Here is a 26,862-nt window from a genome sequence, read left to right on the forward strand (position 1 = left end):
CAAATAAAACTAAACTAAATACCCTCAATAGGAGCTTCCCTGCCAAGCTATTTTTAACGTGTGCCTGAATCCAATGCGCTCATTATTCACAGGTCCTGGTGTGTCAGCCTCCCAAAGACAAAAGGGCTCGCTGCTTTTAATTGCAGACTGCCACCAGCGTCTAAATGCAAGTTTGGAGTTTTCAGGAGAAGGAGAAAAGGCGGAGGCTGCTTCAGTTTTCCCAGTTACGGTAGCAGGAATGCAGGCCCTGTAACCCCCCCATACACACACCCCTCCTCCGCCCCCTTCCACTTCAGCCTCTGCGCACTGACTTTCAGCATGTGAAACAATACAGCAACAATGCCCTTGAGGCCTGCACTCCACACTGACCCACAGCTACTTCCTCTTCCTCTCCCTTTCCCTGCCTCCCTCCCTCTCTTTCTCTCTTGCTCTGTCTTGCTCTCTCTCTTTCTCTCCCCCTCTCTCTCTCTCTCTCTCCGCTCACATTATGATTTGAGCCACCCATTATGGCTCCTATCAGACGGCTTCAAATGTCAACAATCTTTTCAAACTGCTAAGCAAACACAGTGCCTGGCCAATAAACAACTGGATGGAGAGGACGTACGATGCCATGCAGAGCCACTATCTTGCAGGAACAGTACGGAATGAGGCCAGACGTGGCAGCAGAACAGTTTCCTTGTTTACACCACACATCTAAAACAGAAAGTGGCAAGTAGTACTAGATAACACCACATTGTGAAGCTCCCCCCAGTCTGCACTGCAAATAATGTTCTTAGAACCAGCTGTGTTGGTTTTACACAAAAGTGTGATATTCATAAATGTGTTCCACTGGGATGGGCAAATACACAGGGCTCTAAAGCAAAGAGCCAGGTATGCTTAAAACTGTAATATTGAGCCATAAGTTGTAGAGAAAGACTAGACTGTTGTAAGAAGTAACCTTAACACAGGCACGATACTCACACTTACTACTGATACAATCCCCTCTCTGACATAGAAAGAAACCTGTGTGAATAAGTGTCTGGAACACAAACAAGAATGGCACTGCCATTCAGAATATCGTTGATATTCCCACACAAACTGTACTCATGTTGCTGACGCCGGCTGTTGCTGTATGACTGTAGTCCCTGGATGCAGGGAGAGGGGCCACGTCCCCGTCTGTGAGGGGGTCCTGGGGGAGGGCTTGTTACAAAGTTCAAAAGACATCTCTCGCAGCACAAACAGGAAATACCACCACAGCATTCACATCGACAAGAGAAAAAGCGCCTATGTGACCGATGTAGCCGAGATTTGGAAATACAAATAAACATATATTCACTGTACATATGGATATACTCTCTCTCTCACAAACACACCCACACACAGATAAATACAGAATGTATAATACAACAAAATAAATTACAAACCCATACCATCAACCCACACAACCAATCAGCTACAGTAGTTTTCCACCATTATAGAAAACTTGCTAACAGAAGACTACATCATGCAAGCCTTTGAGCACAGAAAGAATGTCTCATGAACCAAAATATCACAAACCACTCCATGTGCCAGTTAATGACTACCACAAGAAATGCTACAATGGAAAATGAAGAAAAGAAACAAGATCAATGTGATGATAGCTAAAGCAGAAGAACAGAAGGCTTTATTTATATATATATATATATATATATATATATATATACATACACACATGGACAGAGAGAGAGCGAGAGGCAGAGAGAGAGGGAGAGCAGGAGGGAGGGAGAGAGAGAGAAAACAGAGACAAAGCTGTGGGGGGAAGGGGGCGTGCTGCAGGATTATGATTGGATGGTCAGGAATCAGCAGGACTCTGATTGGGCTGTTGGGCAATAGCTCTGTACCTCCAAAGGATGTCACACCTGCATAGCAGAACAGCTGAGGAAAGCCTCCTCACGTGCAAACGTTCGCCCTGTGTCATCAAAGTAGCGCAAGCTTCTTTTAATCAACAGAGCCCTTCTGCAACGGCAGGAAAATGAATAGACGGAAACAGAGGAGACAGAGCAGGACTGCGGCCCGCTACATTTAGGACATGAGCATGAAGTCAGCTCCTCTTCTGTGGGAGAGGCTCTTCCTGTAATGAGCTCACAGCTCTGATATATAACAGGAAGATGTAGGTCAGTCTTTCCCATATTGTGAGGCTGTGGCTTAAGACAGGAGCACAGGTGGCCCCAATCCTGTGTGATCTACAGACGTCTATCGTCGTTCTCCTTGGACTTCCTGTGTGGAGGAGTATCTGGCCTTCTGACCACAGAAACCTTACTGCTGTGGCACCGTCTGTTTGATGAAGTACATCATCCTGCCTCACACACTTCTCCCTGGACTTCCTGTGCAGGGTAGCACACAGATACGCTGACCCCTTCCTCAAACCATCGAGACAGCAGCACACACTTGTCCTGTCCCCCGATGACATCATCAGGCCAGTGGCATCCCCTCAGGGATAAGCCCTGGTTGACTCTTTTCCACGGTAAAACATGAAACGCTATGCGTGCGAAGCTTCACAACCAGGGAGAATTGCACAGAGGGTACTCCAAGTTCACTTTGACTGAATTGTCAGCATTGACTTTTGAAGCAGCTGACTAGAGATTTGCCATCGTGTGGTTGCTTGGAAAATTACCTCCACTTGCTACCCAGTGGGAGAAATGCATTTATATCTGCGTGACTCTTTCCTTTCAATTATGACGTTCAAAATAACAATGCAAGGGGGAAGCCTTGGGCTAAAGAAGCCTCTACTTTTTGAGAAGAAAATGTTTTTATGATTACAAATGAACAAAAAAAAAATGTTGTTTATACGCGAAACAAAAGCTGATTGGTTGCCCCTGAAATATGACCAAGTGGCAAGCTGGCATGCAATCACAGTATCCCTCACAATGGAACTGCTGAACTACAATCGGTCACCTGAGCACCACCTATGACCTCTCCCAACCCTATAGGGTAGGCAGGCACATTCAGAAAAAAAATAAGCTTTTTAATAACAGAAAGTTGAACAAAACAAACAAAAGAACAGTGTCACTCCTGGAGCTCCTGCTTAGGAACCAGACAAACCGGTGTCATGCACTCTGCCGGTTGCCATTCAGTGTTTGTAGTAGTACAGGTTTGCCTTTGTTGGTGTGAGGGTGTGTTGTCCAACTGTATCACTGTAAATGCAGAGTCCAAGCAGGGAACTTGCACATGCAACATCACAGTTCACATGTAACACAGTTCACATGTAACATCACAGTTCACATGTAACACAGTTCACATGTAACATCACAGTTCAATGTATCCCTCTTTGCTGATACGGCTGAAAAACTATTTACTGAAAACACTGTACATGTCCTGTTATTTAACCATTATTTAACTGCATAAATCCCATTATTTTATGGGATGGTTGTTAAATAATGAGTCATTGCCGTTATTCTACATGACTTTGAAAAACAAAACAAAAAAACCCATAAAATCCTATAAAATACAATTTTACAGCATATGCTAGATAAACATGCTTGATAAAAAAGCAAAGCATTTGCACATGATGCATGGAATTGTCTGGCTGCAAACACTTGAGTTTAGCTTTTGGCTGACCCATTTTTCAACATAAAGCAACGTGCCTTCAGTGAGCTGACCTGTTGCAGGCCAGGAACTGTGCTATTCTGTGTATTGCCATGTTTGGAACTGTAAGTCAATACAGAAACTGAAAATGTCAGATGTCTCAAGTGGAGTAATGATTCATCAGAAGAAAATGGGCTAGAATTCAAATGTCATTTGTAAAAGGCTCTAAAGCTAGTGGTTCATTCAATATGAGATGAGCTCATTTGAGTTCCGATAATTTCAGTCAGATTCAGCAGAGCACGTTTAAGGTGAAGGGAGTACCACACACATTCAAGTGCAATAACACACACACACAGTTAGACACACATGCATACACGGCCACGTGCGCACCAACAAACACACACACACACGTACATACACCCACACACACACACATTCAGAATCCCTGTTCCGAAGTTAACCTTGCAGAGACAGGGAAATAAGGAAGGGTATTTGCATAAACAATGGAATGTTATTTGCTTATAATTACTCACCACGGTATTCACAGTGAAGAGTGAGGCTTCTTCGTTTTCATTTCATGGGGAATGCAGCATAAAGCACAGCATAGCTGGGCTAAATGAAGACTTAGCTGTACATGCATAGTCTATATATAGGCTTGATAAAGCAACAGCTGGACAGATATGCATCTCTGATCATTTTCCACCACAGCTGTGTGTTTGTGTATGTGTGTGTGTGTGTGTGTGTGCACGTGAGAGAGTGGGCGAGTGGGGGTTATAGAAAGCTTTTCTGTGGGGGGTGGGTAATGATCACATGCTCCTTGCTCTGGGCTCCTTACTCTGGGTGTCCTTGGCTCTAATCCTATTTGGTTCAAAGAATCCAAGGCTTACAGTTTCCCCACCCAACAGCCAGCCCAAGCTGAAACTAACACCAGGCAAACAGGGTTACACACTTTCCCATGTTTTCTGTTTTTCACACTTTCATTTTTTAGAGCCTTAGCTGTCCACTGGAGACATTACAGAAGCTTGTGCACAACATCTCTAAAGACTTGTGCTTCTGTACTGTAGCTGTAAAAGCCTTGTCTTATTTAACACAACATTGTCAAGACTTCTACTGGCATACACTGCCATGCAAAATCAGACCGCAAGAGTAAACCGCTGAAAAGCAGGTCAGGAATTCCACCACCTCCTTGACCTCAAAGTGAAAATAACTATTTCTTATGCGTATACTATACACACCAAATCCAGCAAAGCACTTGACCCTAATCTACGGTTTTAATGGTTTTAAGTACAAGTAAAGTGAGGGAAAGGTCAGTCGGCTGACACATACGAACAAGTAATATAAATAGATTTTAAAATATAACTGACATGATATATACAGATTAGGAATATGTTAGGAATACACGAGAAAGTAAATAAACCTTACATTTAAAGAATATAACATATAAGAAAAATACACAAGAATTGGTGGTTCTACAGGATTTTCTTTTCTTTCTTTGGTAAGGGGTGAGCTACAAACTCCAGTGGAATTTTGCGACGGACAGGCTGTGGGTTTATGGTTCGCTTGGAGACTGGATACTGTGGTAAGGAAGGGGAATGGTTATCCTTTGGGCCCAAGCTCCATCAGCAGTGGTCACGGGGTATGGATTAGGGGGACAACAGGCGAGAGGTCAGAGCCAGCATCCTAAACAGGTGTCTGGCACTCTACATCTCTCTGCAGTGAGAGGGAGGGACAGAGGGAGGGGGAGAGAGAAGGAGGGTTCTGGAGAGATTTGTCATGGGAAGGAGAGGATTTGAATCAACTTTGGAATCTTGCTTTCTGATAGGTTCTGTGGGCCTCAGGGGTGAACCGTGAAGTGGGAAAATAAAGAAACACTGACTCCAAGACCACATTTCAAAACAAAATGAGCTGTGTTCATGTCCGTGAAGGCATACAATGCAAATATTCTTAAAGGTACAATAGGTAATTTCAGACTTCTAAGGGTCAAGAGAGGAATTGCAGCAACAAACACCCTCAAACCATAACACTGCTTATGCCTCCCCTTCTCTGTGAATGCGCTCTGTGAACGCGCTCTGTGAACGTTGAAACCCCACCACGCCTTTGTTTGTGGACATTAGAACTAATGAGCTTGAATTATTGTACAGCTATACAATGTTTTGGTATAGTCAACAGTATATTTTAAAACCTGAATTTAAGGACTATAAACACAGGCAGAGGGTGAATCAACATGCCAATGAGCCTTTTTCAATTGAAGGGATTTACAATGGACTTGTAACAATGTTTTAACACAAAAATCTTACCTGTACCTTTAAACAAACATGCTCAGTCATTACTATGATACACTGGCAACCTGTGTTCACTGCTGCCCAATACCTTGCTTGTCCACTGTTATTGTAAAAACTGCTTGCGCCTCTTCTAGGTGTGGGTCTTTTTTTATTTCTGTGCTGTATCGGAAAATCATGTGACCAACACACTGAACTCATACGCTCTATGATCCAATAGTAGGAGGAGGAAGAAGGCTATGGATCGGTTACTATAATGCTGAGCCGCAAGAAATTACCCTTGGTGGCTAACCATTAATCAAGTGGCTGGCCAGCATTCAGTAACTTTAGGTAGCTGCCTATTAGCAAACTAAATTCTGTTTTGTACGTCAGCTGGCTGGCTATGATAGCTGGGTCCCACTTCACAGAACTACTGCTTATATTTTTGGGAAATAATTCCTCTCCTGGGCAGGGAGCTCATGCCTGAATCCAAAAGACTCCCGCACGTTCAGAAGACCTGATGTCTGATGAAAATAAAAGCAACAATGAGTTGATTTGTTTCTGAGCATGCTTGTTTAAGTTACATAATAGTGTAATGCTTCAGGCAGGCGAGAGCAGACAGGTGAGCATTTTGATATACTTTTACTGCTACGAGTGCTGCTATTACTGCATTCTTTAAAGAAATGCGATTGCAGTAGCTGAGCTAACTATAGGCTAGTCATTAACTATTACTAAATACAAACACAAGTAACATCAGTTAAATAACTATCTAAATAGCTTGTGTGGAAAGTGACCATGAAAGCAGAATCAATTAGACCACAGTTTTCTTAGCTCATCACAGCACATGCTAGCCTGCAACAGAGCTACAAAGCTACCAACAGCTACCCATAATGATCTTGGAGGTGTAGGCATGGTTGTGAATGAGGCAAAGATGTTTTTTGTGAGTAAGCACAGGAGTGAAGGAAGAAAATAAATCCTGCATAGTATGCCTTAAAACACAAGCCTCTGCATGCTGCATTAAGACTAGAAACTGAAGCCTACAGTACTGCCATGCTAAGGCTCAGATCCAAGTCCAACTTGGCTAGAAAAATAGTTTTTATTAACTTCATAAGACCTCGGTTCATGAAACATAAGCATAACACCTGCATTGGCATGGTGTTACTACCTATAACAAAGCATTCATAAACAGCTGCAGAATCTCATGAATATCAGAAATGTTACATAAAAAATGGCACAATTTAAAAACACATGGCAGATGGGTTTTACAGTGGAAAGCATGTACACATTAAGGTATTTTGTATGCTTTATAAAGGCATTATGAAGGTGCCATTATTAACTGTGAACATTTTTATGCAGAAAAAAACTGTGTAATAAAGAATGTTATCCACAGACTTTTTATATTTTACATATCTGACAATAAACTTATATTTTAATCTACTGCCAGAGGCTGTGGCAGGGGTGCAAATCTTTGATGAGATGAGGAAAATGAAGATAACAGCCTTTGAAACTTCAAAAACTAAGTTTTGGACATGGAGAGACAAACTTGATTATCAGTTGAGGCTCCAATTTGTTCCAGGCAGCCGTGGTATCTCTTCTCTGACCATGACTGCAGGCTGTCATAACGGGCTTTCTTGAGCAGAGGAGAACTGGAGAGGTGGCTAAATATATGCCAGCTGTTTGTTTTGCGAGGCTTTCTTCCTGAAATAAATGTCGGCAAACAGACATTAAATGACTCACTGGGGTAGACTGGGAAATACCCATTTTATTTAGCCTTCCAGCAAATTCCCCAACTCCTGAAGAAAACAAGGAAGCAGGGGTTTCACTATGAAACATCCAAATAGGACAATAACAAGGAGAGGATGTGTCCACCAGCCAGACTATGTGGTCACCTGCGTTGAGTGAATGCGATCAAGTTCCCAAGCAGCACAACCCCTCTGGGACTAATCACAGCAGAGAACAGAGACATGGGGCAGCATAACATGCCTGAAGGTGTTCAATCAGTTCAACTAACTGCTCATTTCACTCAGATAATGAATCTAGTGCGTCTTATCTGTCATGTGTTGGCTGATTCCTATTGATAAAGACACAAAAGAGAGTAACAGGATTGACTGGGGAGAGTGTCAACCTTCAGGGGGTCTTCAGATGGAACTGGAATAATTCATACCATGACACTGTACTTTGAACTTTATCTATTTATTATAAATAATAATAGTACATCACTTATAATATTTTTCCCCAAATATGGAATTGGCAGTTTTACCTCTCAAGTAGATGTTTTCAAGCAGTACAGAAGCTGCACATACAAGCTCCAGACTGCTTTCTATTCTATACTGCTGTAGAAAACAGTACTCTCGGACAGCCAATGGCAGCTGGAGGAAAAGCACGTCTCTCACTGATGGTAGCCTCACAGTACACAACATGCTAGTGGGAGGAGCTAATGCAGTGGTAACCCATAGAACACAGACATATTCCTGTCAGGACAAATCCAGTCACGTCCTGCCAGACTCCCAGCCGACTGATGACATGGCCTGAGCTTGAACCTGCAACAATGAGCCTATAGGGCCAAGCCTGCTCTATTGAATTTCTATTATGGGTGCTCAGAGTAGCATAATGGTAAGAGAACTGAGTAACTCCAAGGCTGTAGGGCCAGTTCCCTGGTACGGCACTGCCGTTACTGCCTTGAGCAAGGTAATTAACCTGAACTGCCTTATTAAATACCCTGCTCCAATCTGATTGTAAGTAAAAAGGTGCAAGCTGTGTAAGTCACTCTGGATAGACAGGCTGCTGAAGACCTAAAATGTAACTGCTTTAATGTGTTTATGGGGGAGAATAGTAGAGGGGGATTTGCCCTAGTTGAAACTGCAGATCCTGGGTTTAGCAGAAACTATGTGAGGCATCTTCTGCTACTGAAAATCTGGCCCAGGCTGGCGTATGAGACCGTAGAAACTGCGGGGGAACCCAGCTGTTCAGCAACGAGTGAGAGCCGCTCCCCTGGGTCCCCACTGTGCCAATAACTCTCAAAATCCCTCTGCCCCCACCTCCCCAAAAACCTCCTATCCCACTATTGCAATCTCCAAAACCCCCCCAAATGAAGGCTGTGTTCAAATGCCGTGCAAAACAGACCCTGTATATTTCTGTGGCTGCTGATCTGACAGCTGATAACTTTTGCTTCAGGGTGGCAGTGAAATGTAAACTGAACAAGGCAGTCTTGTATGCCCCCAGGAGGAAAAACGTTTAACATTTTTTTTGACATAATACAAGTATCTTGGATGACAAAAACATGTTGCAGTGAAAATATTTTCAAAATAGATATTTCATTTCATTTTAATTGAATGTCCCTTATGTTAAATGAGCTCCAGGAAGCCCAACTTTAATGTCCGCGTTTGAGGACCCAGGAAGTTACGGCAGATCTCTCTCTTCCACTGACAGAATGTGTGCTTGTGGAAGCCACAGCTCCTGAGTGGAGTGAAGGGAAGAGGATCTGGACTCATCATCAGAGCCCAGCTCGGGGCCTGCGTAAACTATATCCTCTGGGCGACGGCCATGAGGGCGATGAAGATAGAGATCTCACTGCTCCTCACAGCTCGCTCTGGATTAAACCGAATTCTGCGGCTGCAGGATACTGAGCCTGACCTCTAAACCTGGCCAAGGGTTTCCAATGTCCCCACAGCTGTCCACATCTGTCTCTCCTTTAGCACAGAACGGAGTGCTCTATGGTAACCCGTACCCAGCTCACAGCTGCATTAATACCTCCATAAAGCAGTACCAGCATACTTGGAAATTCAGCTAAACTTCACTCCCTGACTTCAGCATGGAAGCGTTGCTGAAGCCTGGCCCTGCCCATCATACACAATCCCTGAAGCTGTCCCACAAGGCCGTCTCAGAGACACTGAGACCTGACTGCACAGGTCTGTCAGAGACACTGAGACCTGACTGCACAGGTCTGTCAGAGACACTGAGACCTGACTGCACAGGTCTGTCAGAGACACTGAGACCTGACTGCAGAACCTCTCAGAGAGACACTGAGAGAAACAGGGCCTGGATTTCAAAACCGCACTGCTTCAATGCAGCTCACCAGCGAGATTCCTAATTATTCTCAACACTGGCTATGGCTTCTGTCACAGCAAATTTAAATCAGATGAAAGCTTGCAAGACTGGGGATGAGTGACATCACTGGCATAGTTCACCTGAAAGGTCTGCAGACTGCTCTTCCACAGCAGGGATCTGTGCTTCCTGCTCGGTCAAGCCTGTTTTTAATGGCACAAACACACCAGAAGGGATTTGCAGTCATAACAGAAGTGGTGTACTAAGATATTCTTCACATTATCGAGACTACTTCCTTTGATCCTCCAGTGCAAGATGAAATAACCACACAAAATCAGCTCTTTACTTACTCAGACTAATGAAAAAGTGTTTACATTGGAAATGTAATCTAAACAGAATTATTCATATGGTAGGAGATAATAGAAGAACGTCTTCCTCAGATTACCATGACAAAACCAAATCCTCTTTGTGAAAGAAATCACTTGGATGGTCGGGGATGTAGAAAGTGCTTTCATTTTCTCTTTTGTGGCACAGTTGCTATGATTCTTCCCACTATCTTGAATTCAACAAAGCAATCTGCATCATTCTTTTTTCAGAGGAAATGACATTCCTCAAACATTAACGTCTAACAACAAACACATGTACCCAATAAAATGCATGATGATAAGTAAAACTGACTGCATTTTGCATTAATTTCTTTATATAACCATGCTTTTTTGTCAGGTATTTATGCCAACCACAACACCCTGTGGCAAAGCATAGCTACACAATCCTTATGCTACATCACCGTGACTGAAACGAGCCTGAAGTGCCATTAAATCAGGTCTACAAGTACCTCCAGGTCCACAACAACCCAAGCATAATTATAGCCACAATTATGTTTGTTTACACCAAATTAAATTGTGAGTTAGAACAAGAGAGCCCTCAATGCAAAAAAATGTGTTTGGATCATAAGGCACAAGCAACAGACAAACAATGTATTGGAAATGTGCCCCATACTCACCACCCCAGACTCCTCATCGCACACTAAGTCACCTCGGAAAAACAACGCAAAGCAAAAGCAAAAGACAAATAAGTGTCCCGCTCTCAGCTCAAAGTCCACTGATCATCAGGGAGGAGTCGCATGCCTTCCACCCCACAAAAGGCTTTGAGTTTGGGTGGTGGGCCGCTAACACAACCCATTTGTTAGAGTGCAGGGGATGGCCCTGCACAAAGAAAACCCGATTAGCAGACAGATAAAAAAACAAAACACAACGGCCCTTCAACAAAAACCAGCGCAGGGCTGCCTATTGTCCCTCTGTCTCATCTCAAGAGGTCCCCTGAGTGCCATCAGAGAAGCACACCCCACACACCCCACCACACTCACCATCACAAAACACAGACCGGAGGATGGACCACGGCCGAGCGGGTGAGATGCTCCTCTATTTAAACCCCGTATGGCGGGGGCTTTGGCTCCCCAGTGGAGATTTAGGCCGCGTGGTTCCCAGGAGCTGGACCGGGGTTCAGGGTGGTAAGTGGACGATGCTGCCAGTTCCCATGGCCGCTGGGCCCTGCAGCCAAGGCTATGTGGCAGCACACACATTCAGGATGGGCAGCCTTTAATGTGCTAATTGTGCACCCAAAATAAGACCAGCGAGGCAGCCCCATTTTTAATCGCGCTAAGATGCCTAATTCACTAGTATGAAAAGTGGGTTTGCTATACGCATGCACACATCCAGAGAGAGAGAGAGAGAGTGAGAGAGAAAGAGAGAGATGGGTTTCAACCTTTTCATACAAGGGTACAAGGGACTCAGTAGTTGTTAATCACTATCCAGTTGGGCAGGGTAATAGCTAATCCCCTGACTGCCATAAAAGAGAAATGCATATTTTCACTTAAGAGTGATTCAGTTACTCTGAGGGTTATCTTCACTTCATGTCTATTCAGTCACATATTTGAAAATAAATGCTTATGGATACTGTGAGGGTGGCCAGTAAAGAGGAAGAAAATAAATTGGATGCTCATTTTTGAGAGTATCGAAGCGAAGGCAAGCTGTTTCATCGTATAAGGTCTATATCTCGATTTTGCCAGCTCATTTCCTCAAACAGACAAACACTATCCATTATCACAAATATCAAGGAAAGATAGTGACGTCATGAACGAGGGAGGAGGCAAAGTTCACAAAAATCATAAAATGGTGGCAGTCACTCTTCTGTCAAATCAAAACAAAGCTCACTCCCAGGGTTGTGGTCCAGACTTTGTTCAATGAAATGGAGAATAAAAAGCAGACTAAAACATTGGGGATTTTTTTATTTGACATTGGAAAAAGGAAAGCGTCTGCCACAAACATATTATAACCAGCCTTTTCCAATAAACAAGCATTTAAAGGATAATGGATAATGTGCCAGTATAATGTTCATTGTTAAATCAACCTTGGCTCTGTTGAGTATATTTCATCCCCTGACTCTGGACCCTGTGCTCTTTTTTGGGTTAGTAGTATTGACTGAATACCAACACATAAAGGCCAATAGAATTCAAATGTATTTAGCAATTTTTCCTAATATGCCCATGGCAATCAGTGATACAACTGCAATATCCTGTAGGCTAAACCTTTGAAATAGAAATTAAATTTCCTTTTCTGAGTTAACCTGCTTCTGGCAAATTGGTTTGATCACATCCCGGCATTCTTTCCCCCTCCCCCTCGTCTATCTGTTTCTCTTTCTCTCTTCCCTCAGCTGACAATACCAGCAGGACTGTATCTTTCCCTGTCCTATACACAGCATTATGAAAGTACTCTGCACAGCTGCACCAGTAGAAAAATGCAGAGAAACCTCCTGCCCATTTCAAAGGTCAGTGACTCTGCAAGTCCCTTCAATCCAGGCCAGATCAAATGTCCTGACTCACACGTCATGATGTAGAAGAAACTAAATTTCCTGAGGGAGTTTTGGAACTTTCCAGATGGCTCAAATGGAGTCAAATTTCCTTAATATGAGATAACATTAACAGATTGCCGACTTGCAATAAATACCTGCTTATCATGCTCAACCCAGGTTATGGCTGTTGAGCAAACGCTGCCAAAGCCAAACATTTTAATAAAACTTCAGGTAAAAAGTAGAACAACTGAAAGTGTCTTTCAGAATCATGCCGAAACTCTTAATCCAAAGCTTTTTTTTAACTGAATCACCCTGCTCCCACCACCACCAACTGCCATCTTCTGTTGCTGCTCAGACAACACACCAGCCTAAAATATTCACCATTGAAGAACACCTGGGTCTGTTCTCCTTGGCACAGTGAGCTGATGGGAAAAGCATAAGGGGTACATCTTGTTACCAATAGCTTGACACTCCATGCTCAGTTTCTGAATGGGACTGAGGGGCAGGGCGTGGCTTTGGGCTGAACACACTCCCTCTCTCACACACACACACGCACACACAGGCGTATACACATTGTCACACACAAGCGTACACACACGCACTCATATTAATGACTGGCGCAGTCCCAGCTGTCATCCGTGGCGTGCTAGCGCTCAGAATGATCTGTGTTAGGCTAAATCCAGGAGTGTGAAGGGAAGCGGGTTTGGGCCTTTCCATTACGCCACTGCAGTGAAAGGCTAGCCCTCCCTGTGGACCACTCAGCCAAGTTACCCCTGCCTGGGATGCCAAGAACCCCCCGTGAAACGCTCCCACTCCGAGCCAAGGGCAGCTTAAGTGTAGAGCGTTTATTTTAGGGCTGACGGAAAACCTACCGCTCTCCGTTCACTCTGTCACGCTGGGGTCTTAACATTTTCCTTTGCTGCTTCTCTCCAAGGGAAGGTGGGATGGCCTGGGATTGACTATTGCCCATATATGGGCTGCAGCTACTGCACATGTCCGTCTGCTCTGCGTGTGGTGTGCTTAAGCGATCTCAGCTATAGGAAAAGATGGATGAAACCAGGCTGCGACTGCTTCTACCCGTATCGGTCTGGAGCACCCCACTGTCAACCCACACCCTTCCAGTTACTGAGCCGCTGAGCTGTTTTATGGGGTGGGGGGGGGGGGAACTGCCCTCTCTCTAGGAGAACAAGGTAGCTGAATATAACCACTGTGGCAGTCAGCCAGGGGAAAAGATGGCCTATCTAAGATCTGGTTACATAGGAAAGGAGAGGAGAGAAAGGGCAGGCTTACAGACTAGCACGCGTGGCTTAAACACACTGTTTGGGTAACTTACTGGGTAGCGATTTTTCAGATGGGATTTCCTATAAGGAAAAGGGGGAATGGCACATGCTTCTGTGCATAAATGGAGACATGTGACCACTGCACATTTGACAGCATTTTAGTTCAAGCGCTGTTGTAAAATCCCCATCTCAGCAAAATGAAAGCATGTTTTTTTATGTCATGCCCCAGAAAGGGGAAGAGAGCAATCTGCAATCACCAGTTCCAGACCTTATCAATTAGTTGATTACCCAGCTAACTTACCTTACAAGGTTTCTTTGAAAACAAACATCAGCCACCAACCTTGAAAGGCAAAAGTGTGTACCACAGCTCTCCCTGTAGTCACAGGTATTACTCACACCGGGTGTTCATTGGGTATTTTGCAGTGATTTCAGCATGACTCATGTTCAGGACAGATCACCCATTCTCAGACCGGCTCATCGGCAGCTGACAATCTCATTACAAACAAATTCAATGGGCAGTCTCAGCTCTCCACAAACAGGTTCAGGTTCTTCAGCGCTCTGTCTTCCCTCCCCGCTCTCCCTCTGTCTCTCTCTTTCAATTCACCCTGGGCTGGACCGTAAGTTGACCACACTTGACTCACTCACACTTGAAGTAAAACTGGACCTGTGCTTCGGCCATTTACATGCGGTGTCAGCTTGCTACGCCTGTGACTTCAGCGCAGTCTGGCAAACAGAAATCATGGATTCACAATTCCATTATGACATAAAGGGAGAGTAATCCCACTGTAATAGCTCTCACAGGCAAGGACGGGGAGAACTGCTAATGGAAAAAGATCCGGTGACATGCACAACTTCTCCGGGGAGACGTGGAACAAGAGCGGCACGAGAGCGTTCTTACCTGCCAGCTTCCTTCCTGCTGCCCAGGCTGTCAGTTCTGCCCGGAGAGGGGGTCTCCCGTCCGCTGCTGTCCAGTTCCTGAGGCGGGGGCACGACGTAGGGCACTGGACTGGTTCCCCGCAGGGGCGTAAGCCGGCCCTCAGAGCCCCCAGCCCCGCCCGTCCGCAGCTTGCCGCTGAGCCCGAGAGACTCGGAGCTGCGCTTCATGGCCTGGAGCTGGGCCAGGGGCACGATGTCGCAGTTCTGCGGCTGGTGCCACACTGTCTGCTGGCTCACCGAGTTGTAGTAGTAGAAGCGGTTGTTGTTGTTGTCGAAGAGCTCCCACCACTGGTTGCCGTCGGACTGGCGCACGGGCACGCCGGTGGGGGGGTCCCAGCCACACTCTCCCGTCACCAGGTTCACATACATGCGCTCCCTGGAGCGTGGCTCCAGGATCTCCACCCAGTCAGAGCTGAGGAGAGACACAGGGGGACACCTTCACTCACACACCCCACTGAATAAGAACATATCCTACTACATATCCCACTGCCTAAGAACATATCCTACTGCATATCCCACTGCATAAGCACATATCCTACTGCATAAGCACATATCCTACTGCATATCCCACTACCTAAGAACATATCCTACTGCATATCCCACTGCATAAGCACATATCCTACTGCATATCCCACTGCCTAAGAACATATCCTACTGCATATCCCACTGCATATCCCACTGCATAAGCACATATCCTACTGCATATCCCACTGCCTAAGAACACATCCTACTGCATATCCCACTGCATAAGCACATATCCTACTGCATATCCCACTGCCTAAGAACATATCCTACTGCATATCCCACTGCATAAGAACATATCCTACTGGATATCCCACTGCCTAAGAACATATCCTACTGCATATCCTACTGCATAAGAACATATCCTACTGGATATCACACTGCATAAGCACATGTCCAACTGCTTAAAAACATGTGAATGCAAATCTACACAATCTCCTACAAAATATAGGCCTTATTTATTTGTTAGGGAACATGTACAATGGTTAACAAGCCTCTGGATTAGATTAGTTCTTCTCAGAAAGATTTAACTGTCACCTTATTTGGAAGAGTGAGCTAATTACAAGAAAGACAGTGTTCGAAAAAAAAAAACATAAGCCAAATCGAAAAAATAAATACAATCCATCCCATATAGTTGCCTGGAGTTGCAAATCATCACAAGAAGTATGGATCAAACCCTCATCACAAATCGCAATAACTGGGCCCTGGGGATTCGCCTTTTAAACACACGCTGAAATAATTGTGATGAAATGCAAGACGTCATCCCTCCAAGTTGTACAAAAGTGTGTAAGTGTGTGTGTGTGTGTGCACATGCATGTGTGTGTCCGCACAGCGACAACATCTGCTTACAAAAGCACAGCGTCGCTGGGGAAAGTCTAGACTGTAACAACAGCACTTAATAAGCGTGAATAATGATGCTATATAGTCCTAATAGTTACTTTAATAGGGCCGTGCTGTCCTCAGATCTCCCCTCAGATAGGTAAGGGGAGAGCGGCAGGTAAACGGTTCTGTATTAGAAAACTGGTTCCAGAAGGGGAAACTGAGGACGGGCTCAGGCGGGTAACACGTCGGGCTTCCTGCACTCTTTAGCACGCATAGCGCTTCAGTGCCAAAGCAGTAAAGCAGCAGCACTTGAGCTGGAGGAGAATCCTCCGTGGTGCTTCAAAGGCTCAGCCCAGCAGTGCAGCAGCCCTGCAGATAGACCCCAATCAGAGGAAAGCCCCAGGACCGCAGGACAGGGCTCAGCTGCACTAATCGCTCCAAGTGAAGAGGAAAAACTAGGAATCAGCAGGAAGGGGTTACTGTTCTCCCCACTACAGATTGTAAAGAGCACTGATGGACACAAGAAACACACGCACACGCATGCACGAATGTGCGCACACACACACGACACACACAAACAACACGCACATGTATGCATGCATCAAGGCATGCACACACACATGCATGCGCACGTATGCATGCACACATGTGAATACACATCCAAGTATGCAAGCCTGCGTGAGAAAGTATAGTTGTACACACTTGTGCAAACACAAACACAAACATACAGAACATGAGACATAACATACATAAGCATGGTACTTTATCTGCACTTTACCTGTAGCTTATTTCAGAGAAGTGCACACTGAACATGGAAATGTTATGAGTTCTCACAGTCCTCGAGCATGCAAAATGAAGGGCACACGAAACTAAACACATTGAAAAATGCCACTTGCTTCCTTCCACTATGAATAGGCACATTTGACAAAAAGAGACTGTGAAACACAAGCCCCATTTACAGATCTGTTTCTCACTTCTCTCCCCAAGCTCATGTCATTTGTGCCCATGCCAGAAATTGTATTTTCCCTGTCCCCCTCCCCGCCCCCCCTCACCAGCCTGAGAGCAGACAAAGGCAGCCTCAACATGCCAGGACATGTCAGCAGATCTGCTGATGGGACTCTACAGCAGCCCTCACTCACTCACACACATCCTGAGGTCCTACCAGAACCGCACACTGACCTCAGGTCAGTCGTCACAGTAATAAGAAACCCACTTGGTTCCGTTTTTTTTCACTGCAAAAAACCAAATGAACTTCCTACATTGGATGAATCACTCCTGATAGCTCCTCCACCCATTCCCAGAAATCTCAGGGCATGTCGAGTCAACTACCGATAATTACCTTCATATACCCACAGCCCTGCATACCAGCCATCACTGTCCTGACCTGTGCTTCTCTAGAGCCTCAATGCTGGTACAGACTGCTGTTCAGTGAAGACGGCACACTGCCAAGAGGTGTGAGGGGCATAGGGCGCGGCAGCAGGTGCTATGTGTGCCGTGTGGGGCTGGGTGCTGATAAAACCAGGAGGAGCTTCCTCCCCAGCTCTGGGAACCTGAGAGGGTCTGCAGGACACTCCTCTCTTCTGCAGCCCTTCCACTGCGGCCATATGGCGGCTCTCAGAGCTCTATTTCTGTCCAGGGACTGAACTCTGACATCTCGGGTTAACACAGGCCGCTGACCCCACCCACCACTCCGCTCCCCAAATCGGCAGCTGATGCAGGCAGGAATAGACCCCTTGTGTTAATGCTACAAGTGCGTGTGTGATGCCCGTTTACAGCAGCAACAACAATACCTCACCAGTGGGTGTGCGCTTGTTTGAGTGTGTGTGTGTGTGTGTGTGCATGCGTGTGAATGTATGTGTGCGTACACATATACTCATCGAGCATATGGATAGAATACTTGATGGACTTAGGCTCTTTTGACTCATGGGTGTGAAATACAGAAGGAGCTGGTTCTGCTCCTCAGCATTTCCCCTCTTTGTGAGAAGGTATGTGCTGGACCCGTTCTGCCCCCTCCGGGAGTGCAGCGTTGGCACAGTGGGGCCAGAGCTGCTTTGGATACAGCACTTCCCTAGGCAGCCCAGCACAGCTTTGAAACACCACTCACTAACAAAGTTTACAGAGCATTCAACAAACAGCTCAGAAACAGTCCTGAGCTCTCTCAGCAGTCCATGCAGCCATAGCAAAATCTTACAGCCTTTTCACCTCCATGGCCATAAAAGAGACTTCTCACCTAAACACAATGCTCCTCCAGCTGCTTTGCAGGACACAAGAAGAGGCTCGTTGGGGGAGTTCTCATGTGGTAATTTCATAAAGGATTCAGCAAGATCTCTACCTCCCCCTGGTCGATTAGGGTTCTCTCTCCCTTCATTAATACAGACTCCATAGCAGTGCCTCACCTCTGTCGACCTTCTGCTAGTCATGGTAGCACAGTCTGATTTCCGATGAGTCAGTAACTGACGACCAGGCCCATGAAACACATGCAACACCATTCATGAAAGGAGAGTAGTTGGCTTCCTGGATGATGTCATCGAGTAACACACCCAGAAGCACACCTGGACTGCCAGACATTGCCATGCTGAGGGCAGAATGCAGGTCTCCTATGGCAATCTGAGATACATGTGCTGTTGGCTCACATACTCCTGTACCGGAACATTTTGCTATACAGAGCCCTCCTAAAGTATGGACTTGATAGACTGAAATGTATTTATTTATATATTTCTTATATTTGTTATTCTCTATATATTTTTTTAAAGATATTTTTTAGGCCTTTTCCAGCTTTTTATTGGACAGTATAGTATAGAGAGACAGGAAGAATGGGAGCGAGAGAGGGAAAGACATGCAACAAATGTCAGACGGTCGGATTCAAATCGCCGACGTTGCGGCTCGCAATGAGCATGCGGTCAGTGCTCTACAGGCTGCGCCACCGAGACACCCCATTCTTGCTATATATTAAAAAAATTCATGAAAGTATGTTTCCCCTTACCCAGACTACTACAGTATTTATCCAAGCAGAACTCGCCAACTGTGTCTGCGTAAGCAGAAGTTTACTCGGAAGAACACCAGTATTTTGGGGCAAAGCGTCAATTGTTTTGATCAGTGTTTTTGCGCTTGGGTTGTGTATCTAAACATGAGTCTACATGTTAGCCAGCTGGGAACTTTAGTTCGCAAAATTGTATCAAGACAATATAGGAACTCGCAATGCTGGACTATGAAGAAGACATGGACACTTTGCCCCAGAACTGGTGTGCTTTTTGGTTAAATAAATTCTTCAATTAGATATAAATCAGGTGACTGACTCGGCTACTTTCCACTTTTTCTTTGGTTTCCTTTGCTTTGGTTGCAAAGGCAGTGGGTCATTGTCCTATTGTAGGATGAGGGCCCAACTGATGAGGTCAGAGGAATTTATTTGTACATAACCAGAAAACATCTGTCTCTACACTTCCATATTCAGACTACTACTGCCGTCTTCCATTACATCATCAATAAAGACGAAGATGTCATGACAGTACCTCCACATTTCGCAGATGAGTTGGCATGCTTTTGATCATGGGCTCCTTTCCTTCCCCCACACTTCCCTCACTTTGGTAAAGGTTTGTTTTGGTCTCACCTGTCCATAAAACCTTGTTCCAGAACTCCTGCTCATCTCTGTATTTTTTGGAAAATTCTAATCAGGCATTTGATTCATGCAGCTGATGAGAGGTTTGCATCTTGTAGTTTAGCCTCTACAATTCTGCTCTCAAAGTATTCTGTTTATGGTGGCTTGTGATATTTTCACCCCTGCAGGAGATTGCTGGTGTTGTCACTGACCATTGTTTTAGGGGTTTTCTTCACAGCTAATAGGATTCATATGTCATCAGCTGCAGTCTCCCTTGGCTGACCTGCACAGTGTGTATTTCTGAGTTCACAAGAAGTATTTTTCTTTCCAAACTGCTGTGTCTGACATACCCAATTTCTTCTGTACAATGAATTCTTCTGTTCTGTCATGTTTGCCGTTTTTCAGACTTTTTTCGTTGTCTAGTCCCGTATATGCCTTTTTTCGTTGTCTAATCCCGTATATGCCTCTGACTCCAAATGCAATCTCTACAGATAAAAACAAAGGCTAAAACCAAGACTAGACACTCATTGCTCTCATGTGTGAAGAATTCATGCAAAAGGACACATCGGAGCAGCACTTAACGCCTCTCTGTTAGCTAAATTTTGCACAGCTAAAAATGGGGGGACAATTGCTTCTGTTAACTGGGAAAATATTATATGTATGTACATACCACAAAATAACATCTGATAGTTTGTACATTTGTCATTCATCCGTTGATCTCAAATTCAAATGCCTGAAGTATATAGCAGAAATAAAAAAATTCATTCTACCGTTACCATACTTCAGGAGGCACTCTATGACCCAACATATGAGGGCCAGGAAAGTCATGGCTGCAGCTTTCTTTCAGCCTGGAAGCAAAATCAAGATAAGACCGCAATTGACTTCATATGGCGACTGCTACCATATTTTCTCACAGTTGCCTTTTGTTACTGAACCCCTGAGGCTTCCCAAAGCATAAACATAATGCATTCCCTGCTGGAACTGACCTAAATATATCTGAAAATACAATGTAAACAAAACAAAACTTTTTCCCAAGGATTCCAGAGGCAAACTATAGTTAAATGCAAACTAATCCTTTACGTTAAATACCTGTGTTTTAGTTTTAGTTCTTGTCTGCATTGCCAAGAACCCAGAGCAACATGTGACTGTAGGGGATTAAGTTTCAACACAAAGACATGAAAAGCCTCCGCAGCACTATTTACATACTTGTCCAGACAAGACTTTCTGAAGACACGAGCTTGTCGTTTCTGGAGCGTATTAAATTAGGGAGGGAGTGTTCTTGCAGCATGGCCCACTCTTTTATTTTTTCCAATTTTGTCCAAAATGATGAAAGATATAATCTGGTAAGTAGTTATGTTCAATAAAAATATATAAAAATAAATATATCCTGCTTGCATAATGCCTTTAAGTAACCCTTGCGTCCAATGAAGGAAACAGTAAACACTTCAATTAGGAGCGCTATTGAAACTTCCATCAAGCTGAGCGGCCAAATTATGAACTAAAGCCACATTTTGTGAACAAATCCTGAGAGAGAGAATGTCTCTCGGAGGCTTCTGAGTTGGAGTCAGACGCACTCCAGAAATCACGTAAGCCATCTCTGGGGCAGCTTTGTCGGAGAGAGAGAGAGAGCTCTCAAGGAAACACTTTCTCTGAGAAATGGAACAGTGTGTGGTAAAACTGAACAGGAAAAACGCAGACAAACAGAGACACATAAACAACCGTACAAGTGGCCCCTCCTCAACTTGGAACAGTGTGGTTTTTGTGGGAAATTTTGTCTGCCGTCAGAAGCACTGTGTCCTGGGCTGTTCAGTGTCTTATGTCTCCTGAGCCCTATGGTCACATGGCTTTCACATAAGGTTTTTGTCTGCTGTCACCCAATTTCTGAGACACATATGGCATGTTATTCCATGTCAGATCCCATCTCGGGGAGCTATAGAACATGTTTTATCAGGCTGTAAGAGAAATTGCAATCCGATTATGGATATATAAATACGGATTACACAAAGAGCTGATACAGCAGATCTTAGCAAGCCAAGGGGAAGCCAATGTGAAAGTTCTGCAGTACTAAATTAAGCGTGGGTCATAAGGTTGGGAGCATTCTGACTGTTGTCCTTAGCTATTATTTGGGAATAATTAGCGCATTCCAAATGACCAAAAGTGGTACTTTATTTTTCCTTAATTTTAAGATATAATGAAATATTGAATGTATTTTTTTGGAAACACATCACTTTTGTTCCAAAAGGGAAATGATATGTTAGCATCACTGTTCTTCCTTTTTATATTTTATGTGACCTTGAAAAATATGTTATTGCTGGCACCAGGACAGTATCTTCTGACTTAATGCATCTGAGGCAGATGAACACATCAACATACACTCAGTGACCACTTTATTAGGTAGACCTGTACACCAGCTTGTGAATGCAAATATTTAATCAGCCAATGATGTGGCAGCAACTAAATGCATAATGACATGCAGACATAGTCAAGGGGTTCAGCTGTTTTTCAAAACAAATGACAAAATAGGGACGAAATGTGATCTAAGTGACTTTGACAGTGGTATGATTGTTGGTGCCAGAAATTTCCGATCTCCTGGCATTTTCACGTACAACAGTCTCTAGAGTTTGCAGAGAATGGTGCAAAAAACAAAAACCATCCAGTGAGCAGCAGTTCTGAGGGAAAATACACGCTGTTAATGACAGAGGACAGAGGACAAGGGCCAGACTGGTCGAAGCTGACAATGTGGCAATAACGCAAATAACCACACATTACAACAGTGGTATGCAGAAGAGCATCTCTGAAGAGTAAAAAATAAGTCTAATAAATACCTAATACAGTGCTAACTGAATGTATATCCCATATGCTTGGCATAATGATACTCAAAGGTGCTCTGAATTCCCTTGGGTTCCCAACACAGATGAGCCTTCCACTACTCTCAACACACTCACCTAGACAGCCCTGGGGCTATAAGCCAAGCAGAACATGTTAGGGGATAATGTCACTGAACTCTTTCCCTTGAGATCAAGAGGCTATCTTAAAGCCATGGCCTTGAGAGATGGAAGTTTAAACATACTGTTGGCCAAATACCATGCCCATTTACAGAAAGGTCTGTACACACTCTAAAATTTTGACTTTGAGAAAAATGTCTCGCACTCTAGAGCAAAGAGTGATACCCTAAGCATACTCTAAACACTGCCCACATGAGAGGCCCTACATGCTCCAAGCAGTAAAGCAAAGGAAGGCCTTAAAGACATTCTGAATAGCATGTCCCTGGGAGCCGCTCCAGGATGGCAACACGCCTCTTGCAGTATGTTTGGAAACCCTGACCAGGCTGCCCACAAAGACAAAATTTAATGAGCTGCCCTCCGCCCGTGTGTGACCGCATGCCCATTTGCTCCTGGGCTCACACCCAATATGCACTGGAGCATCAGAAAATAGCCACCGGGCGGCATGAGCCCAGCCAGCCAGGCCCGGCCTTTCACTCACTCCCTCCCATCCATCAGCTTCCCTGAGCCGACACACCAGGCAGTCCCTCCTGCACACCTCCTTATGAACGGGACCCCTGTCTGTAATGTACCTCGTCCTCTACAGTCTGCCTTTCAGCCTGTCAATCACCTCAGAACACTCATACAGTATCTTCCACATCAATGCCTGGGTTAATAATCTGGAAAATATTACTGAAGGGACTTACAATCCAGCCTGCAAAACTATGTTCCAATTTTAGCTTATTTTTATGTTGAATAAGATTCTACTATCAAATAAAAGTGTTTAAACATACAAATGTTTTGTTTTCCTTGTATTCTTCAGAAAACAATGTTCTTGAACTACCAGATCATCAAGGCACTTTCTTTTCAGGTCACAAACATTATTTCCAGACCACAGACATTATTTTCTGGATATAGCTCAATTGCACTTCCTTGCTTGGGTTAGCCATTCGAAAAATAATACAACCAAGTCAAATATCACCCACTACAAATTCCAGATAACTGCTCTTTAGTTCAAATTACAACAGGACATGAAATATTTACCTTAAATGAAAGAACAGCTTTAACACGTGCACCACACACACGCATATGCAGCAGTAACCCAACGCACGTGTCCCATCTTCACACCATTCCCTTGTGTCCAGGGCAGCCCTGACTCGCACTGTTCTGCTGGTGACACTCTCAGACTGCTCTCAGCTGTTGCTAGGGCCTGGCCAAGAGGGGGATATTGCCCCGGTGACAGGCCTCACCTGTTGCCTTCACTTAGCTGGGAAAATAAACACGGAAACCTTGGCTCCTCTTACGCCCGGCCTGCGCAATAATTCACGCTCTGTACCTTGACCAGCGTGTCTCGGCCATCTGGGGCCTGGGCCCCCGGCAACCCAGCCAACTCCCTTCGTGCAATTAACGCAATTTTGGGGTGCCTTTCTGCATACCTGGTGAAAAACTATCGGGCTGTTTGATGAAGCGACAGAGACTTCTTTCTTTGAGATAACTGAATAGGGTGGCTGAGCTATTTGGCCAATCACATTTATTTTCCTGACAACTGACTGACCACAAGAAAGAACCTAAAGTTGCTAAAAGTCTGTGTAAGCCCTCACAGTGGGCCGCAGGGACTGTGAAACAACTGAAAAGCAGACAGCGAATGGATATGATGGATACCGGAGAGACAAATAGCTTAAGCAGAGCGTATCGTCTCTATCACTGTGGCTTCGGAGTCCCAAAGGAGGCTAGTGTTTCAGCCCCGGTAATGCCGCTTTAGGAATTCTTCTTGGTTAAAGTCAGGTTCATTGAGCTGTATTACAGTGAAAGGAAGGTGAAGCCGGCTTGGAGAAAGTACACAAATGCGCACATGCTCATGCCAGCTCTCACACACGTGCACGCTCGCTCGCTTTATCACATTACACGGGGCAAAGTTCAGCCTTGAAGGCCGCTATACAGTCGTGAACCACACAGGATGAGAAAGGCATCACTTCATACAATTTGATTCTCAGCACCTCTACATTTCAAATGAGACATAATTCCGCAAATTCAGTGCGCGCAGGTTTTACTTTGACTGATCTATATGTCAATCCTTTGAGTATAAGAAAATCAAAGTGAATTTGATTCAACTACACTTACCTACAACCCACAAGCTTACACAAACTCTTAAATCCAAAAAGCATTTTTTCAACTTCAGTTGCATCATGTGCATCCACTTCAGCAAGAGGAAGAAGTGTCAAGACTTTAAAATGAACCATCAGTGACTGGGTTGCAAGAATATGGAAAGTTCTCTGATCGGATTTCAGTAAAAACACTGCAGTTAACACTGCAAAATGCCACCTGGGTCAGTTTCCCAAGAGGCTTCTTGAAAGGGCCTTAATGTCGTGGACTAAAGGATTCATAGATCAATACCGCTTCACAGCAGCTGGGAACGCCAGGAAGACTGAATGAGCCCTGCAGAAAAACAGCTCCGGGATTCCGGATCTCATCACCAATCCGTCTCTCACCATCAGTCTCACGGAGGCATGAAGAAGGTGACGGAAGTCACAGGTCAGTAGTGATGGTGACAACACAGACACCAGGACAAAGAAGTGCCTGGGTGAGGTCTGAGGTACACTTCCTGTCGTTCTCCTACCGCTCCGGCTACACCTGGCCACTGCACGCATTCTGTGGTGCAGGATTCCTTTTCTTCTTTTTATGGTCTGGAGTACATGACAGACATACACTGGGGGAATGCGCCCCTGCCTCCCCCGGCCCCGTTAGTCACCAGAGAAAAAGACTTGAGCGCAAGATTTATGCTGCTTGTTTCTTGTTTGAGGCTGAGGGGAGGAAGGACTAACAGACGCATGGGTGTGAGCGTCTGAGCACTGACTCAGCTCTGAAAGCTTTTGTTCCTGACTGGGACAGCAGGTAGACACACTGAAACCCCCTGGCTGTGCCCTGACACAGAGGCTGGATACATGTAATACTGCTGGTGCCCCCCCCCCAGTTCAGCTGTGCATGGCTGTAAATCTACTCACAAGCCCTAGCAAGGGAGAGCATACGTTTCTGTGTATGTGCCTGTATGTGTGTGTGTGTGTGTGTGTGTGTGTGTCAGGTGGGGTGAAGGTGGAACTGTTTATGAGTGGCACCCTGTGGTTTGTGAAATGCACAACAGTGGAGAAGCACAGGCACACGGGACTTAATATGAGGCTCGGATTTAAAAACCTGATCATTAAAAAAACATTAAAACTCAAAATAATGATGAAAAAAAACAACACCAAAAAAAAACGGAAAAACAAAAGGGAAATTAGATCTGAAAAAATTCAACTCAGAAACCAGATGGAAATATAAAAATGGGACGTGTGCTGCTTACTACGCAAACAAAGTGAAATAAGATTAAATGAGGGCGGTGAGACCAGCCCCCTCCTCTTCTCTGTGAGTGTGACTGAACCAGCACACCAGGCTCAGCATGCATACAGTGCCATGGCAGCCAATCATCCTCCGAGCCTGAGCCTGTCATGTCCACTACTCCTCAAGCACTCATGCCAATCAACACCATGACAGGAAGAGGACCAGACCATGCATGCATTATCAAACAGCAAACCTCCCAAGCAGAGAGCCACATACACACGCACACACAAACACGGACACACGCACAGACATGCACAGACATGCACAGACACAGACACACACACACACACACACACACACTCACCCATGCAAACAGATCAATTCAAGTATTCATTCAATGTGAATGAACAGAAATAAAACCTTGAGTGTAATATAATTTGCAAACATATTATGCTATAACAACTATCCCAGTAATAGAAACCCTTTCCCTCTGCCACATGAAGATGACATGTCCTGCCAGGCTCAGTGATCCCTGAAGGAGAACGTCAGAGGTAGGGCGGCGCTTTGGCCATGTGGACATGGCACTGAACAAAGCCGCGGAGTGGGGGGTTAGAACCCAGCGCCATGGCAGAGCCAGACTGAAATGGGAATGCTTTTTCCATCCTCAGGGGGACATACCCTCCTCTCGTTTCCTGGACGTCCAGTGTTTCCCCTTT

At 44.8% G+C, this 26,862-nt stretch overlaps 1 protein-coding gene across 2 annotated transcripts in view; it reads right to left on the reverse strand.

The window, feature by feature from the left end:
• The window catches only part of LOC133139371 (rho GTPase-activating protein 39-like), a 62,824-nt gene that overhangs the window by 22,267 nt on the left and 13,695 nt on the right, over positions 1-26,862 (reverse strand). For both annotated transcript variants that reach the window (XM_061258861.1, XM_061258860.1), the window contains exon 2: positions 14,874-15,323. In XM_061258861.1, the coding sequence (XP_061114845.1) occupies positions 14,874-15,323 (450 nt within the window). The remainder of the gene's footprint in view (positions 1-14,873; positions 15,324-26,862) is intronic.

Source organism: Conger conger, chromosome 10, assembly GCF_963514075.1.
Source record: "Conger conger chromosome 10, fConCon1.1, whole genome shotgun sequence".
In the NCBI taxonomy this organism is placed as follows: domain Eukaryota; kingdom Metazoa; phylum Chordata; class Actinopteri; order Anguilliformes; family Congridae; genus Conger; species Conger conger.